The sequence below is a fragment of the Apiospora hydei genome (genome assembly GCF_038363865.1).
Source record: "Apiospora hydei strain CBS 114990 chromosome Unknown utg000008l_segment0_segment0, whole genome shotgun sequence".
In the NCBI taxonomy this organism is placed as follows: domain Eukaryota; kingdom Fungi; phylum Ascomycota; class Sordariomycetes; order Amphisphaeriales; family Apiosporaceae; genus Apiospora; species Apiospora hydei.
In genome coordinates this window covers 3,154,289-3,167,775 of record NW_027117367.1, presented here as the reverse complement: position 1 = coordinate 3,167,775, position 13,487 = coordinate 3,154,289, and the positions used below count along the sequence as shown (strand labels likewise).

General features: G+C 55.3%; 6 protein-coding genes across 6 annotated transcripts; 3 read left to right on the top strand and 3 right to left on the bottom strand.

Moving 5' to 3' along the window:
- Nucleotides 1-1,225: 1,225 nt before the first annotated feature.
- PG997_011556 (NYN domain-containing protein) lies at nt 1,226-2,038 on the top strand (the record flags this gene model as incomplete). Its single annotated transcript, XM_066815871.1, has 1 exon — nt 1,226-2,038. The coding sequence occupies one exon, from the start codon at nt 1,226-1,228 to the stop codon at nt 2,036-2,038; it is 813 nt and encodes a 270-aa protein (XP_066665161.1).
- Nucleotides 2,039-4,283: 2,245 nt separating this feature from the next.
- On the bottom strand, nt 4,284-6,408 carry PG997_011555 (MFS general substrate transporter; the record flags this gene model as incomplete). Its single annotated transcript, XM_066815870.1, has 6 exons — nt 4,284-5,344; nt 5,401-5,569; nt 5,655-5,900; nt 6,011-6,081; nt 6,163-6,212; nt 6,344-6,408. The coding sequence occupies 6 exons, from the start codon at nt 6,406-6,408 to the stop codon at nt 4,284-4,286; spliced, it is 1,662 nt and encodes a 553-aa protein (XP_066665160.1).
- Nucleotides 6,409-7,901: 1,493 nt separating this feature from the next.
- On the bottom strand, nt 7,902-8,609 carry PG997_011554 (isochorismatase family protein; the record flags this gene model as incomplete). The annotated part of the gene is made up of 1 exon (XM_066815869.1): nt 7,902-8,609. One exon carries the CDS (start codon nt 8,607-8,609, stop codon nt 7,902-7,904), a length of 708 nt encoding a protein of 235 aa, XP_066665159.1.
- Nucleotides 8,610-9,289: 680 nt separating this feature from the next.
- On the top strand, nt 9,290-10,127 carry PG997_011553 (uncharacterized protein; the record flags this gene model as incomplete). Its single annotated transcript, XM_066815868.1, has 2 exons — nt 9,290-9,322; nt 9,741-10,127. The coding sequence occupies 2 exons, from the start codon at nt 9,290-9,292 to the stop codon at nt 10,125-10,127; spliced, it is 420 nt and encodes a 139-aa protein (XP_066665158.1).
- A 213-nt stretch (nt 10,128-10,340) lies between these two features.
- PG997_011552 (uncharacterized protein) lies at nt 10,341-10,796 on the bottom strand (the record flags this gene model as incomplete). The annotated part of the gene is made up of 1 exon (XM_066815867.1): nt 10,341-10,796. One exon carries the CDS (start codon nt 10,794-10,796, stop codon nt 10,341-10,343), a length of 456 nt encoding a protein of 151 aa, XP_066665157.1.
- A 1,332-nt stretch (nt 10,797-12,128) lies between these two features.
- PG997_011551 (uncharacterized protein) lies at nt 12,129-13,250 on the top strand (the record flags this gene model as incomplete). The annotated part of the gene is made up of 1 exon (XM_066815866.1): nt 12,129-13,250. The coding sequence occupies one exon, from the start codon at nt 12,129-12,131 to the stop codon at nt 13,248-13,250; it is 1,122 nt and encodes a 373-aa protein (XP_066665156.1).
- Between the last annotated feature and the right edge of the window lie 237 nt (nt 13,251-13,487).

Below are 13,487 nucleotides of genomic sequence, written 5' to 3'. Positions count from 1 at the left end.
GCGGTGACCAAGGAGCGTAATTACGCAGACCAATTGCCGTCGACACAGACATCATCGTGCGATCCTCCCGCACGCCATTCTGTCGGGATGAACGAAGAGCCGGGAGGTCGTCGCCTCGCTCATCGACGCCATGTGGTAGCTCGGCAAGGCCGTTCATTATGAGCCGCAATCGTACCCGCACCTCGTGACCCTCTCTCGGGGAGGCCGCGCTGGTCCAAATGGAGCTGGCGGCCGGCGCCATTCCGATCAATCGGTAAGACGCTCTGAGGCGCAGCCCGTTACACGGCAGCGATGGTTGTCGCTCCAGACCACGTCGTCGCCTGACATCCGGTGCTTCAGGGCGCCGGCGTGAGCCTCCAGGACAACGAAGACTGCAGCGCGCTGCGCCACGCCATCGAGTTGGGAGACGGGGACTTGATCACGATGTTGCTAGCGTAAAGCAGTCGCAAGCGACTTCGGAACAAGAACGGAAATACTCCTATTGAAGTTGCGGAATTGGCAAGACATGGCGAATTGTGATGGGCGCAGGTTGGATCTATTCGGACCAGAAGGATGGGAAATGCAGTTCGAGACCCGCCCCCTATTTCAATTTTCAATCTCAAATCTCTTATTCCCACACGTCTCAATTGATTTGTCAACTGGCGACACTCGCCAGCTTGGCCGCGCCGGATGTTGGCACGACCGGGCAGGAATCCTCTTGTCGCCATCGAGTTTCCAATAGCGCCGTTACCGTCTTTTGGGCTATTACCTGCTGCTACTCTGCTTTAGTTATTGCATCCCACTGCTGCTGCGCCGTGGCCGAGTCCTGAAACCAATTGCATGAAAACATGTAGCAATTGAGTCCTTACCCCACCGCGCTAGGGCGCAAGACAAGCCAGTAACAGAGGACAAACGCCCTGGGCAGGACCTGGGACAGGCTGCTAAACCCAGAAAACCCAGGGCTCGTCGCACTACGGTTACTGCGGGGTACGCCGCGCTGGCTGCTAAGCGCCCAATGCCGCCCTCCTGTCACCTCCTGAAATCTGTACATTACCAGATCAATTGAATCAATTGATACGAGCCCGGCACTGCTGCACTCGGTCCTCGCCAAGCCGGATCCCCCTTTTTTTCATGCATGACTATATGTAAATACTTTATCTTTTTTATCACAATTGCATCTCTTTCATATCGTATCTCATTTTCCCTAATCACTATTCTCCAGCCGTTGTTGTACTTGCGCGCCGACATGGGCGACTCCGCAATGAAGCTGGCAGTCCTCATCGACGCCGACAACGCCCAGGCCTCGGCTGTCGGCCTGCTCCTGGCCGAGGTGGCCAAGTACGGCACCGCCTCGGTGAAGCGCGCGTACGGCGACTGGACGAGCCCGAGCCTGAAGAGCTGGAAGGGCCAGCTGCTGATGCAGTCCATCCAGCCCGTCCAGCAGTTCCCCTACCAGGGCAAGACCCTGACCGCGTCCGCCCTGACCATCGACGCCATGGACCTGCTGCACATGGGCACCTTTGACGGCTTCTGCATCATCTCGAGCGACGGCGACTTCACCCGCCTGGCCGCCCGCATCCGCGAGTCCGGGCTCGTCGTCTACGGCATGGGCGAGCGCAAGACGCCCGAGCCCTTCGTCGCCTCGTGCGACCGCTTCATCTACGTCGAGAACCTCGCCATCGAGCGCGCCCAGAACCTGCCCCTGCCCTCCACCGGCCCGGGCGACGACCACACCCCTCGTCGTCGCCCAACCGGAAACCGCACCTGCAGCGCGCCCACAGCGCGCCCGCCCCCTGCCACCATCGACCCCAACGTCATCCACCAGCTGCGCGCCGTCGTGCGCGACGTCGCCGGCGACGACGGCTGGGCCCCGCTCGCCAAGGTCGACATCCTCATCACCAAGCGCTTCCCCGACTTCGACCCGCGCAACTACGGCCACCTCAAGCTCGGCGAGCTCATTACCGCCACCTCCAAGTTCCAGCTCACCCAGCGCAGCCCCGGCAACGGCAAGCCGCCCATGGTCTTTGCGCGGGATAACCAGTTCTACACCGAGACTTAATCCCCCCGTATGAGGCGTTTTTTCGTTGTTTTTTTAGCTAGGAAATCAGATGATTTACCAAATACCCATTTTAAAGCGGGTCAATGTTGGCGGAACCAGCCGAAACGACATTCCCCAAACCCGCCGGTGTCGCGAGTCGATTTGCTTGGACGATGTCGAGGTTCTCGCTCGTGATCTCCGGTCTGGCCGGCGAAGGCGGACCAGGCGCCGTTTGCTGTTCATTCCGATGCAATCTACGCCCCAGATGCCACTGCCGTTGGCGCTCAGATACCCGGGCATGGCGCTCGCGATGGAATGGAGCTGTGTCCACATTTTTCGGGTTCGTTGGCCTCCTTGTAGGCTGCATGTAAGAGGGCCCGATCAATAGAGGAAGAGAACTGGAAGCGGGCTGGGAATGGCACATAGATGCAAGCTCATATATATAATAAGAACCATGCCACGCACCAATATTTTGCACTTGAGTTGATGACTTCAATTGACATCGTGGACGTCGTGTCAGGCAGCACGGTATTACCAGGATCTTTGTGTCTGTAATGTGCGAGCTCTTTGACTGCCAGTGGCCAATTGGAATACGGTACTTGATAAAGCGCGCCTTTATAGCCCCTCGATGAAGAGACTATGCGACCTATGCAGGAATCGCAAATCCCCGAATCTAGATACCAGATGACTCCAGAATGCGCCATGGCATCAGGAGACCCGAGGCCCCTTGCAGAGGACCTTGAGGCTAAAACCAATCAACCATGCATGGTTGCATGCGGGGTGAGATCAGGAAAAGATCACCGGGATCGGCTCGTGTTACCAAAGATTCCCGTAGATCTGCTGCTGACGTTGCATCGGATATCTTATACGGCGCTCATACATGTTGTATCACGTCACGCTATCCTGGCCTTCGGAACGATATGCTATCCAAGGCTATCCCCATGCAGCGCCTTCCATACTGCCCCGACATCAGTTGTTGTGGAAATACTTCGGTAGATAAACATGGTGATCATCAATCAACAAGTTCATCAAAATCCCGAAAATGGCGTACCTTGTGGTTGCTATGATGAGCCCAAAGTCACTGACGGTGCCGAACCTCAATAACTCACAGTGAGACTTGAATCTTGCGGCGGTTCCAGGGTGAACGGGATGGGTTGCCTCCCAGGCAGCGTCGACTATTGCTGCATGGAATGCGGCACGATACATGCACTGAAAGCGTACTACGACAGTCAACTGCACTCGATTGAACCTGCAGCTAGTCGCAGGATAGACTGCGCAAGAGATACTGTTTGAGGGGCTACGAGCCACTGGGCTCAGGTTTATTTCAGCGTAGATAACTCTGCTCATGAGGTACTTGCGAGAAAGATAGCATTGTCACTACAGGGCCCATCCAAACTCCGCGATTGCTTCAGGTTAGCGGTATAGGTCGCCAACCTATATGCCATTAAGTAGGTGTCAAGGCCAAAAAAAGATCTCTCCGGCGTAGTCGCCAACAGTCCCATTATAACGCCACTGTCTGGGCTGAATACTGCGCCAGCAACACACACTTAACCCAGCACGGCGACAAGTTCGAGCAACCAATTGCTCCTATCGCTCGCCCAGATCTTGTAGGAAAGGTAAGCCGCGTGGCCAACCCCCTCATACACGATTCCCCGTCTCAGGATCTGGGGGAATACCTACCCGAGCCCTACCGCAGCGTGCCGTTATTGCCGAATTCCCTAGCTTCGCCAAAAGCCTCGGTGTATAAGTCATCCATCTCCGGCAACGGCCGCGCACGTAATGCGTTCCCCGAGCCGCTGTCGGAGACACCATGACGCTGAAACTAGCAAACCCCCTAGTTGGCGCAGGTGCACTGCCATTGGCTCAGCGCTCCGGCCCAGGGAGCCTCTGTTGCAGGCAACGACATACGCTGCGACGGAGAAGGTGGCAGATCCTGTATGGCATAGGTGAACGGAGAGAAGGTGGTGATCTCTTTCAGTTTGGGATATACATCTTGAGACGCCCCATTGGGGTGGCTGGTATGAGCAATTCAGCCAATCACTTTAATTATATGCTTACCTAGACACCAAGTTAACGCATACGTAGCTCGCCGTTTCAAACTTCATCCGATGCTATACGTGCAAAACACCGCAGATCTATCAGTGACTCGGTTTCAATATTGATAAGATATTATTCCAGCCCCTTTATAGAGGCTATGTGAAGATCCAGTTGATGGATTCTGACTACATTAGGTCGAGTACTTAAGTAGACACCGCAGCCCCGACAACTAAGCCACCTGCGGGCTGTTCTGGCTATGCCGCCCATGCAGCCTCGCCAGCCACGACCCCGTCATCGCGACCCGCACGCGCTTCCCGTAAGCCATGAACCCCAGCAGCGCCAGGTTGTTCGCGACCAGCACGCCCCCAAAGATGCCCGAGATGACGACGGCGTAGCCGCGGTCGAGGACCCAGTCGAGCAGGTTGATGCTCAGCCCGAAGCTGATGGCCTGCTTGCCCAGGTTCATCGCGATGAGCATCTCGGACGTGTTGGTGTTGTACGAGTCGACGGCGTACGCCAACGCAAACGAAAAGTAAAAGTACGCGCCCCACGACATCATGCCGTTGCCCATCAGGTACCCCATCCAGTGCAGGTCGTGCTCCGCCGTCAGGCCGTACAGGATCAGGCCCGCCGGCGCGATCACCATGGCCGGCAGCATCACGCCGAGCCGCATCTCGGCCTCGCGGATGCCGTTGTTGCGGCGCGTCAGGTGCGCGGCGAGCCGGTCCGAGGAGAAGGAGAAGGGGACCGCGAGGAGGAAGCCGAAGAGGGCGCCGAAGGCGATGTAGCCGGAGCTCTCTTCGGGCCAGTTGTAGGGCGGGGCCATGATCTTGATCGGGAACGTGTAGTTGTACGCAAACGCGCCGAGGCCGATGTAGATGCCAAAGGAGGTGATGACCCAGAACACCTGCGGCACCAAGAAGTATGTGAAAGACATGGCCATAGTCCCAAAGAATCGGGCCTCGGGGTCGTATCGGCCCTTGATCGACAGCGTCTTGAGGAACGGCTTGCGGCGAGGCGCCTCCTGAACCGACGGGGTAGGCGGCTGGTCGCGGACTCTGGTCGTACCCTTGTCGCTATCGCTTGGGCTAGCATCGTCGACCGATGCGGGCGCGGTCATGTGCATGTGAGCGTCGCGGTCGTAGGACGACTCCTCGACGAAGAGGAAGGCGAGGACGAAGAGCGCCAGGGCGAAGGCCAGCACGACGTAGAAGAACAGGCGCCAGCCCCAGGGTTCGATGAGCAGGTGGGCCGACACCAGCGGTGCTACTGTTCCGATGGAGAGGCAGACTGCAATTCCTCATGTCAGTACGGCATCGAATGCGAGTTTCGGCACCAGTCCTCACATGTGTAGTATCCGATCCTCTTTCCGCGCTCGTGGAGGAAGAAGATGTCGTTGCAGAGCTGGACTGGGATGGCCTCGCAAACGCCGCTACCGAATGCCGCGAAGACGCGGGCTGTCATGAGTCCGCCGAAATCATTGGCTTGCGAAGAGCCGATGAGTCCTGCAACAAACTATTGGATAAGGGCACCAATCAGAGTCAGCTGTCCTCTGCCCCCTTGCTTTGGTCTGGGGGAATAAGCTTAAGGTTCAACTCACAAAGAGCATGGATCCCAGCATGACGGGGCGTCGTCCGAACTTGAGGTACAGGGGTACCAGGAACAGCGAGCCGAACCCGTAGGCGAGGTTGGGGTAGGAGATGAGGGTGGACGCTTTCGTGGGGCTGACGCCGAACTCCTTGGCGAAGAGGGCGATGTAGGGCGAGGGCCCGATGAGGGTCGCGTTGCCAAGGAAGGAGTAGGCGCAGCAGATGATCAGGATCAGCGTCTTCTTGTACGTCGGCCACTGTGAAACCCAAACCATGTCAGCTCCCTTCTTATTTCTTTCGGCATATCAGATCTGACGCATCCCATTCTGACTCGGCCGTCCCCTCGCTCTGTCTGGTCGGCACTTACTTGTAGCGGGTCGTTCGGGTCTTCGGCGGGTACGGGGAACAATGCCTGACCGTAGGCTGTGTCGTCGCCCTCTGTATGTGCGGATTCCCATCGTTAGTGACGTCGAATTCTTGTTTTCTCGTCGCATTGAAGTTCGGCAATAGAAGAATTACCGGCTGCCCGCAGGTCCACTGTCCCCGGTATTGCGCCCTCGTGAGCATGGCTGAAAGATTGAGTTGGGGGGTTAGCGTTGGCTCATGTCGCATTTCCCCGCACTACCACCACCCAATACCCCAGACTGGCTGACAGGCAGTAGCGGGATTGGAGAGTGGTTGGGGGGAAGGCAGGACCAACCTGTGAACAAGATGCCGTCCGTGGCTGACGGCTGCGTCGTTGACGCCGACTGCTTCGGTCACCATATTGTTGCGACGCTTCTTCGTTGGCGTGCAGTGGGCGGCGACGAGTATATATGCGACAATTCGGAACTGGGGTATATAGGAACGCGCTGCGATACTCCAAGTTCAATTGGAAGCCGGAACCCAATTGATGCGAATGCAAAGTCTAGCAAGCAAGGGTTGACTGGCTGGAGTAAAGACGTAAATAAGGCAGCAGCAAGAGAGGAAAACCCATGGTCCCAGACTCTCGGGGGTTTTCAGCGGTTCTTATCTTTATACTGCACGTTGACGACAAAGTCCCCGGTTCGCGTATGCATGTCATCTCCACCTGTAAAGATACGGGATTGCTGCTTTTCTTTCCTTTTTTCACCCACACCCGCACACGAAGGATGCAGATTGGCGGAAGTGTCCCTGGCCGTACCCCGTTCTGATGGCAATTCCCGTCGATCTCGGCCAGGAATCCGGGGTCGTTAGTCATGTAGCTGGCTGGGCTGTCCCACACCAGACGCGCTCTAGTGTCGCAACGCCTGCAAGGGTCTGGCCGCAGCCTGGCAGTAGTTCGCCATGGCTGACGTTGGTCTGGCCCGGCAATTGTTTCGTGGGACGAGAGATGTGGGTTGATAGGTTGACACAGACCAAAACTGAGGGCCAGCACGTCGCATCGCATACCTCGCGTCTGTCGCCTGCCGTCCGACAACAAAACTCCAGTGACACACGTGCCCTTTTCGGATATGTGTTTTCCTCCCGATCTTGTGTCGCTGTGCCACATATGATCTGATGTTCTGGTAGTCGGGTCCGACACTCAATATCGTTTACGATGCATGCATAGAGACGGTCGCATTTCAACAATTAGTCTTCAAATTGGCCCTTCCGTCGCTTTGGACCAGCTTCCGATTGGACCCAACAGCGCATCTCTGCCCCGGACATTGCGCACAGGCTTCCCAGTTGTCAGCCACCAAAGTTCTACAATGAACCGACTGCATCTGATTGGTCAAAAGGGTCCGACAGACAATGTGCTTCACGGCGATTAAGCTTTGTCAATTCTGGCACAGATGCATATGACGAAAAAATTGAACCACCTTCCACCGAGTTGCTTACTGCCAAGAGCTGACCCCAAATGCATAATTAATTATATTGCGACGGGCCAGAAGTGCATGCGTGGATAAAGCACATGCTCAAGTCAAGATCCTGCCTGTGCCGACGATCCACCCCGTCCTTGATCAAGTATGCGTTTCGGGGGTAATCCGGCGCACCTGTCCCGACAATGTAGGGCTGCGGGTATAGATGGGGACCAGACTATATTTCTGGCGACTTATCTCCAAAAAGCAACGACAATGAAGCGCCCCATAACCGGAAATACTGCCGGAAACACCGCAAACGTCGACAAATGCGAGTAGAAGTGCATACTAAATGTGGATAGAAGGCAGGTCGACTCCGCTCCGATGCACGCCGTACAGTAGCTGCCTTCCAACCCCTACGTCGTTTCCTCCAACATCCTTGCCCCCCTCCCCGCCACTTCAAACCCCGAACACGGTGCCGACGACATCTGCCGTCCCCGCCACGTGTACGAACTCCCCGTCCAGACTGGCCAAGCTGACCCGGTGCACCGTCTCGGCCTCGAACCCGCCCTTCGCGTACGTCGCGCAGGCGTCGCCGACGAGCACGATATCCCCCTCGGACTTCACGACAGTGAACTTCTTCTTCTCGGACTGGTCTTCGTCGACTTCGTCCACGATGCGCAGATTGCCCGCCATGCGCGTCGACGTGCTGACGCAGTGGTCCGTCGTGAGGCCGCAGACGACTAGCTGCCGGACGCGATGAGACCGGAGGTACGCCTCGAGGCCCGTGCCGACGAAGGCGCTGTTCACGTCCTTGGTCCAGACCGTCTCGCCCGCCAGCGGCGCCGCGAACGGCTGCGCGTCGACGGCCCGGCGCGGCACGCCGTCGACCTCGACGGTTTGGTCCGGGTGCAGCATCGAGCTCGGGGTGATGCTGTGGTGGTGGACGTGGCAGATGAGCACCGTCCCGTCGTCGCCGCCTTCATCGCTTGGAGATGATGACTCCCGGGCCTTGGCGTTATGTGCGCGCGCCTGGGCGAGGAGTTGGGCGATGTTGGCTTCGCATTGGGGTGTGCTGCGCTCCGTTCCCCAATACGACGGATGGAGAAAGCCGTTCTGGACGTCAATCAGAATGAGCGCCGTCTTGGCGCGGAGAGCGGACTTCATTGTAAAGCTTTATGATTGCTTATTTGGGGTCAATGGAAATGATAGCAAGGATCCTAAATTGACATTGCACTGTCGACTGGGGGTATCCTAGATATGCACATGGCAAGTGGCATGAGTCATGCCCAGGGAGCTATTCGCAGGTTTGTCAGAAACTACATTTGTCAGCTGGTTCCGCCGTTGCACCCTTAATTAGTGGCGTCCAGGTGTGGCTGCATTGTGGCTGTTAACATTACCTTAATAGTATATGCGTACTAGAGACTGGGTATCGCCAGATCCCAAGCTCTTGTGTCAACACTAAGTGGAGAGAATCTTGTGAGTGTAGCTAGGTGACGTGCAGATTACATCGGTATCCTCAATTCAACTTACACTCTCCCTTATGGCATTTCCTCAATGTCACCGGTCCTTCCGTTTAATAGTCTCTCCAGATGAGAGACCCGGGCTGGTACTATATTGCCGATCAAATTAGGCGAGGCAACAAGCCTACTACCTCTGATTGGCAGTTGTGTCACTGTGAGACTTCTTAGAGAGTCATGCTCAAGTGCAATTCCATCAAACATGGCCCGGATCGTCGTTGACGGGGCGGCTCTTATGCTACATGTAGCGGCAAGGGCGCTAGAACCATGATGAGGCCGGACGGGGACATCAGGGACATAGTTTGGGCCTTGAATATACTCTCCATCATGTTCTTTGAGCTGGGGCAACGCATTGGGACGGTAAATAGAAGCGCCGGCGGAATGAGGCGAGAGTACGGATCTGGAATGAACCCTTACTGTTACATGACGGAGAAATACAGTTGATATATCATATTTCTTAGTCAGCTTAGTAAGTTGAGGATGTGCAGCAAATAAACTGCATGCCCGCCCACGCTCGGTAGATTAAAGGCTTAGCCAGGCAACAATTGTAACCCTCTATTCGATGACGCGGGGTTACCTTGCAGGGCCTGGCTCAGTATTATTACTCCTCCTCCAGCGACTGCCATACGGGCCTCTTTTTTCCTCTTTCAACCTCTTTCCATACACGAACGATCTCTTTCATTTGACGTCCAGTTTATCATTGATGCCATTACCCATCATCCCTGAAATGGCCCCCGAGAATCCCGCCATCGCGAAGTGACCGCCAGCCGTGCAAAAGCAACTGCAAGAAGCCGGCACCACCGAGCCCCGAGAGCTGCCATGCCACACGTACGCCGACAAAGCCCACGGCAACGAGGACCGCTACGAGTTCTACATCCTCGTCCAGGCCACCGACGAGGGCCGTGCCTACGCGCAAATCCCCGTCGCGGACGACGAGCGGCGGCGCGCCTACATGCTGGCGCGCGCGCACGAGACCTGGGGCGTGGTGCAGTGCAGTCAGGCCCGCGTCGTGGACGGGGGCAGGGAGTACAAGATCGGGCGGCGGGAGTCGCCCGAGGCGTGGAAGGGGATGCGGGAGCTCGAGGACCGGCGCGGGTCCGGTGGGGTGTGGAAGCGCGGGTCGGCCGAGTGGGGAGGAATACGTGCGGTACTTCAAGGAGCATGACACGAGCGTCGGGGATGCGGCTTCAGATGAGGGGGCTTGTGAGGATAGTGATTGCAGTGACTTTGGGTTAGCTAAGTAGGCAACTACGTTTCGTGACCATCGGTCAACGCCGAGTGATCTACCAAGTACAAGCCCCAAACAACCTCCAGAGCAATAGTGGATGAAATTGAGGCGCCTATTCTACCCAACCAACACTTTAGTCCAAATCCCTATTTACGACGATACCTTAGCGCCCTCAATGAAAACATCTTTGTTAAGCTTTACCTCGGCAGCACCAAATGGAGGTGGTTTACACGCATCCTCGTTCCTGCGCACCGTCGTATGTACAAGCTGACCGTTGATTCTTGCGCACGCCTCCCGTGCTCTGTTGACCATGTCTCGCATGGCGTCAGGTGCATCGAGGTTGACATCCGTCTCGGGAACACTCAGGTACATCTTTACGTCTCTCATCTTGGCGTCCCGGACGGCGGTCTCCCACGTGTCAAATTGCTGAAAGAACATGGGCCCGTAGCTTCCGTCCGGTTCTTGTCTGATCGCGACGACGTGCGCCATGACCTTGTCGATTCCCTGCTGCTCGTCGGCCGTCCCGACGGCAGCGATGGCGATGCAGCTGAGAAGACCAAAGGTCCACAGTTCGTCCGCTGGCGTGCCGGTCTGATAGTAGCCCATGTCGACGTACTTCCTCTCTCGCTTTTCCAAAACACCATTTCCGGTGCCAACAGCAATTGACACTGTAAATCGATGTGTTAGTACCTGTGTCTCTATCATCAGCTATATTGTGACTCACCGAGGAACCTTGACTAATTCTGAGAGGGAAATTATGGCCAGAAATCCAGCTAGGAAAAGCATAGAACATTTAGACAACTGCATTTTGCCTGGTATCGGACATGCACAAAGTCGGCTTGAGATTGGATTTATAGATGAAAAACAATGTTTGTTTCTTCGTAGAATGGAGTGTCGTGTTTTGCTACCGTGTTTGATGATGTTGGTCACTGGGAATGATACCTGTCTTTTATATTTACTTGGAATATCCCCGTACTTAGATACATGTACTTAAAAAAAACTTGTCAATACACCCAAATATCAACAAGAATATTAATGTTCCCAGTGGCCATGCACAACAAAGACGTTGGTGATCCTGACCACGTCATGTTGGCCTGAAATCCACAAGATTTTAGATATTTACCACTGGCGATATGCCGTCACACGGATGATCACATCTATCGCCGATTCTTTCTCTATCAAAAAGTACGCGCATTGCCAAGACTTTTGGTTGGCAGATACCCAACGACTGAGAGGCCCTATGTGCATTGAGATTGATGAGAATATAGCCCCAACTGACTCAATACATAGTTACATTTAATATGGACACTGCATAGTAATCAACAATTTATATTATCCGACAGCACCAAGATGCATCGTGTGACATGAATGACCCTCCAAGCGTGAGTTATTTACTGGGTAGGTATCCCCCCTGAAGCTTACGAGTTGTTGTTGTGAAAGATAGGTCGGCAAGTCCCTGATCTTCATCGTGCTTGACGCGGACCTGATCTGCAATAATTTGAAATGGGTATCAGAGGGGTCCAAAGTCTCCAATCGGAGTTGGTGGGCCTCGTACAAATTTAGAACTCGGCTGCTAGTGAGCACAATTCAGAGCCAACATCACAGTTGTCGATCATTCATTTCATCCCAACCGCCCCCAAACCCCTCTGCAAATGTGCTGTTGGTGACGTGCATTTACTGCACGCGCGCTGACGTCACCTCGTTCGTTTCCCTGGGTACTTGCATTGTGCCACTGACCCAACTTGAGCTTACATACTTCTGCAACGCAACCTCAGGTCTACCCTGGCGAATCAACGCAACTTTCAACTTGTTTCACCCACCAGACAACGGGCCATTTCGTTTTGCGTCCGCTAGCCTTCGCCTACGCGATTTGTTCCACCAGACCGACAATTTTAGCATCGAATCGTACTGTAGCAACTCGTGGTTGCGGCTGCGAGAATGTCAGTCAGCCATGAAATAACACTTTTTGAGACATCGTTTTTCAAACCCGTGCCGGGAACCTTTCACCCTTTCGCTCGGCTTCCCATCGAGCTGCGCCGACTCATCTGGACCTCGTGCCTCGAGCGACAGCGCATCATCACAATAAAGCTGATATCACAGCGGCTCCCTGATGATCGTCGCTACCTGGTCAAATCGCAGGACGGGTACCGCCACAGCGTGCTCTTATGGGTCAACCAAGACGCCAGATACACGGCGCGGGAGTTCTTTAGCATCCGCATCCCGTGCGACAATATGCCCGTTCCGCTATACTGCAACCCGGAATTTGATACCCTGCGCATTCACCAAGGTTGTTCTATGGGCGTCGAATGCATTGCCGATTTCCTACCCAAGCTTGTGGCATATGACGCACGGGGTGTTGGGGTGCTCAATCTCGCGTTGGACGGCATGGCTTTCGAACGTCCCGTTACCACCTCGGAGACGACACTCTTGCCCATCGTCGGAGATCTCCAGGGGCCGGCTCTCGAGGGCTTTGTCAGCGTAGTCAGCCGGCTGCGGTGCCTGTGGCTTGCCTACCTCGAGCAAGGCAACATGCGCAACATGGGCCCATTGGACTTTCCAGGGGGCAAGGTCCATCACAACCGGTCCGCCCCCGTCTTCCCAGCGCTGCAGACGTTCGAGCGCCTTCCGGTGGACCCCAGACCGATCGAGTCCGACCTCCGACATCTGGCCACCTTTCATGACCCGCGGCGGCAGATCGAGGAGTGGCGGAGGTTTGAGGCGCAGTTCAAGGTCCACCGCGAACACCCGTTGGAGCTGCGGATTATGCTCGCTGTCAAATCGCCGTGTATCGTGGACCGCGGAACGGCACAGAGCTATTTTGATAGGAGCGAGGAAACGTTTAGAATCACTTGTTGTGACTTTATGGGTATACTGTATGCGCCATGGGGGGAATACCTAACCAAAGGCGAATGGGAGGTCCTGAGAGGACGTCTCCAAGACGCTGTCGGGTTCTGGCTATTCACACCGAAGGCATTTGAGGAGTCGCATTACGGATACAAGAGAGTGAGGGACCTCGCAAATCACCCACCAGAACTATGCCTCTCTGATTTGGGATCATGATTGAGGCTAGATATACAGTATGTAGTGCATCATGATATTATGCCTAATTTGAAATGGATTACCTTCAAGTTACTGCTATTAGAGAACCCTCTGTCAACCGACTGGTTTCCTCCAGATGGCAAGCAACGTCTCATGACATCAGGGATACTATATCTGGTCGTGCATGCATGATTGCGTCCAGACGGATAAGCTCCTTCAACCATCTCGTGTGGGCGGTCTTGCCGTATCCTTCCCGTA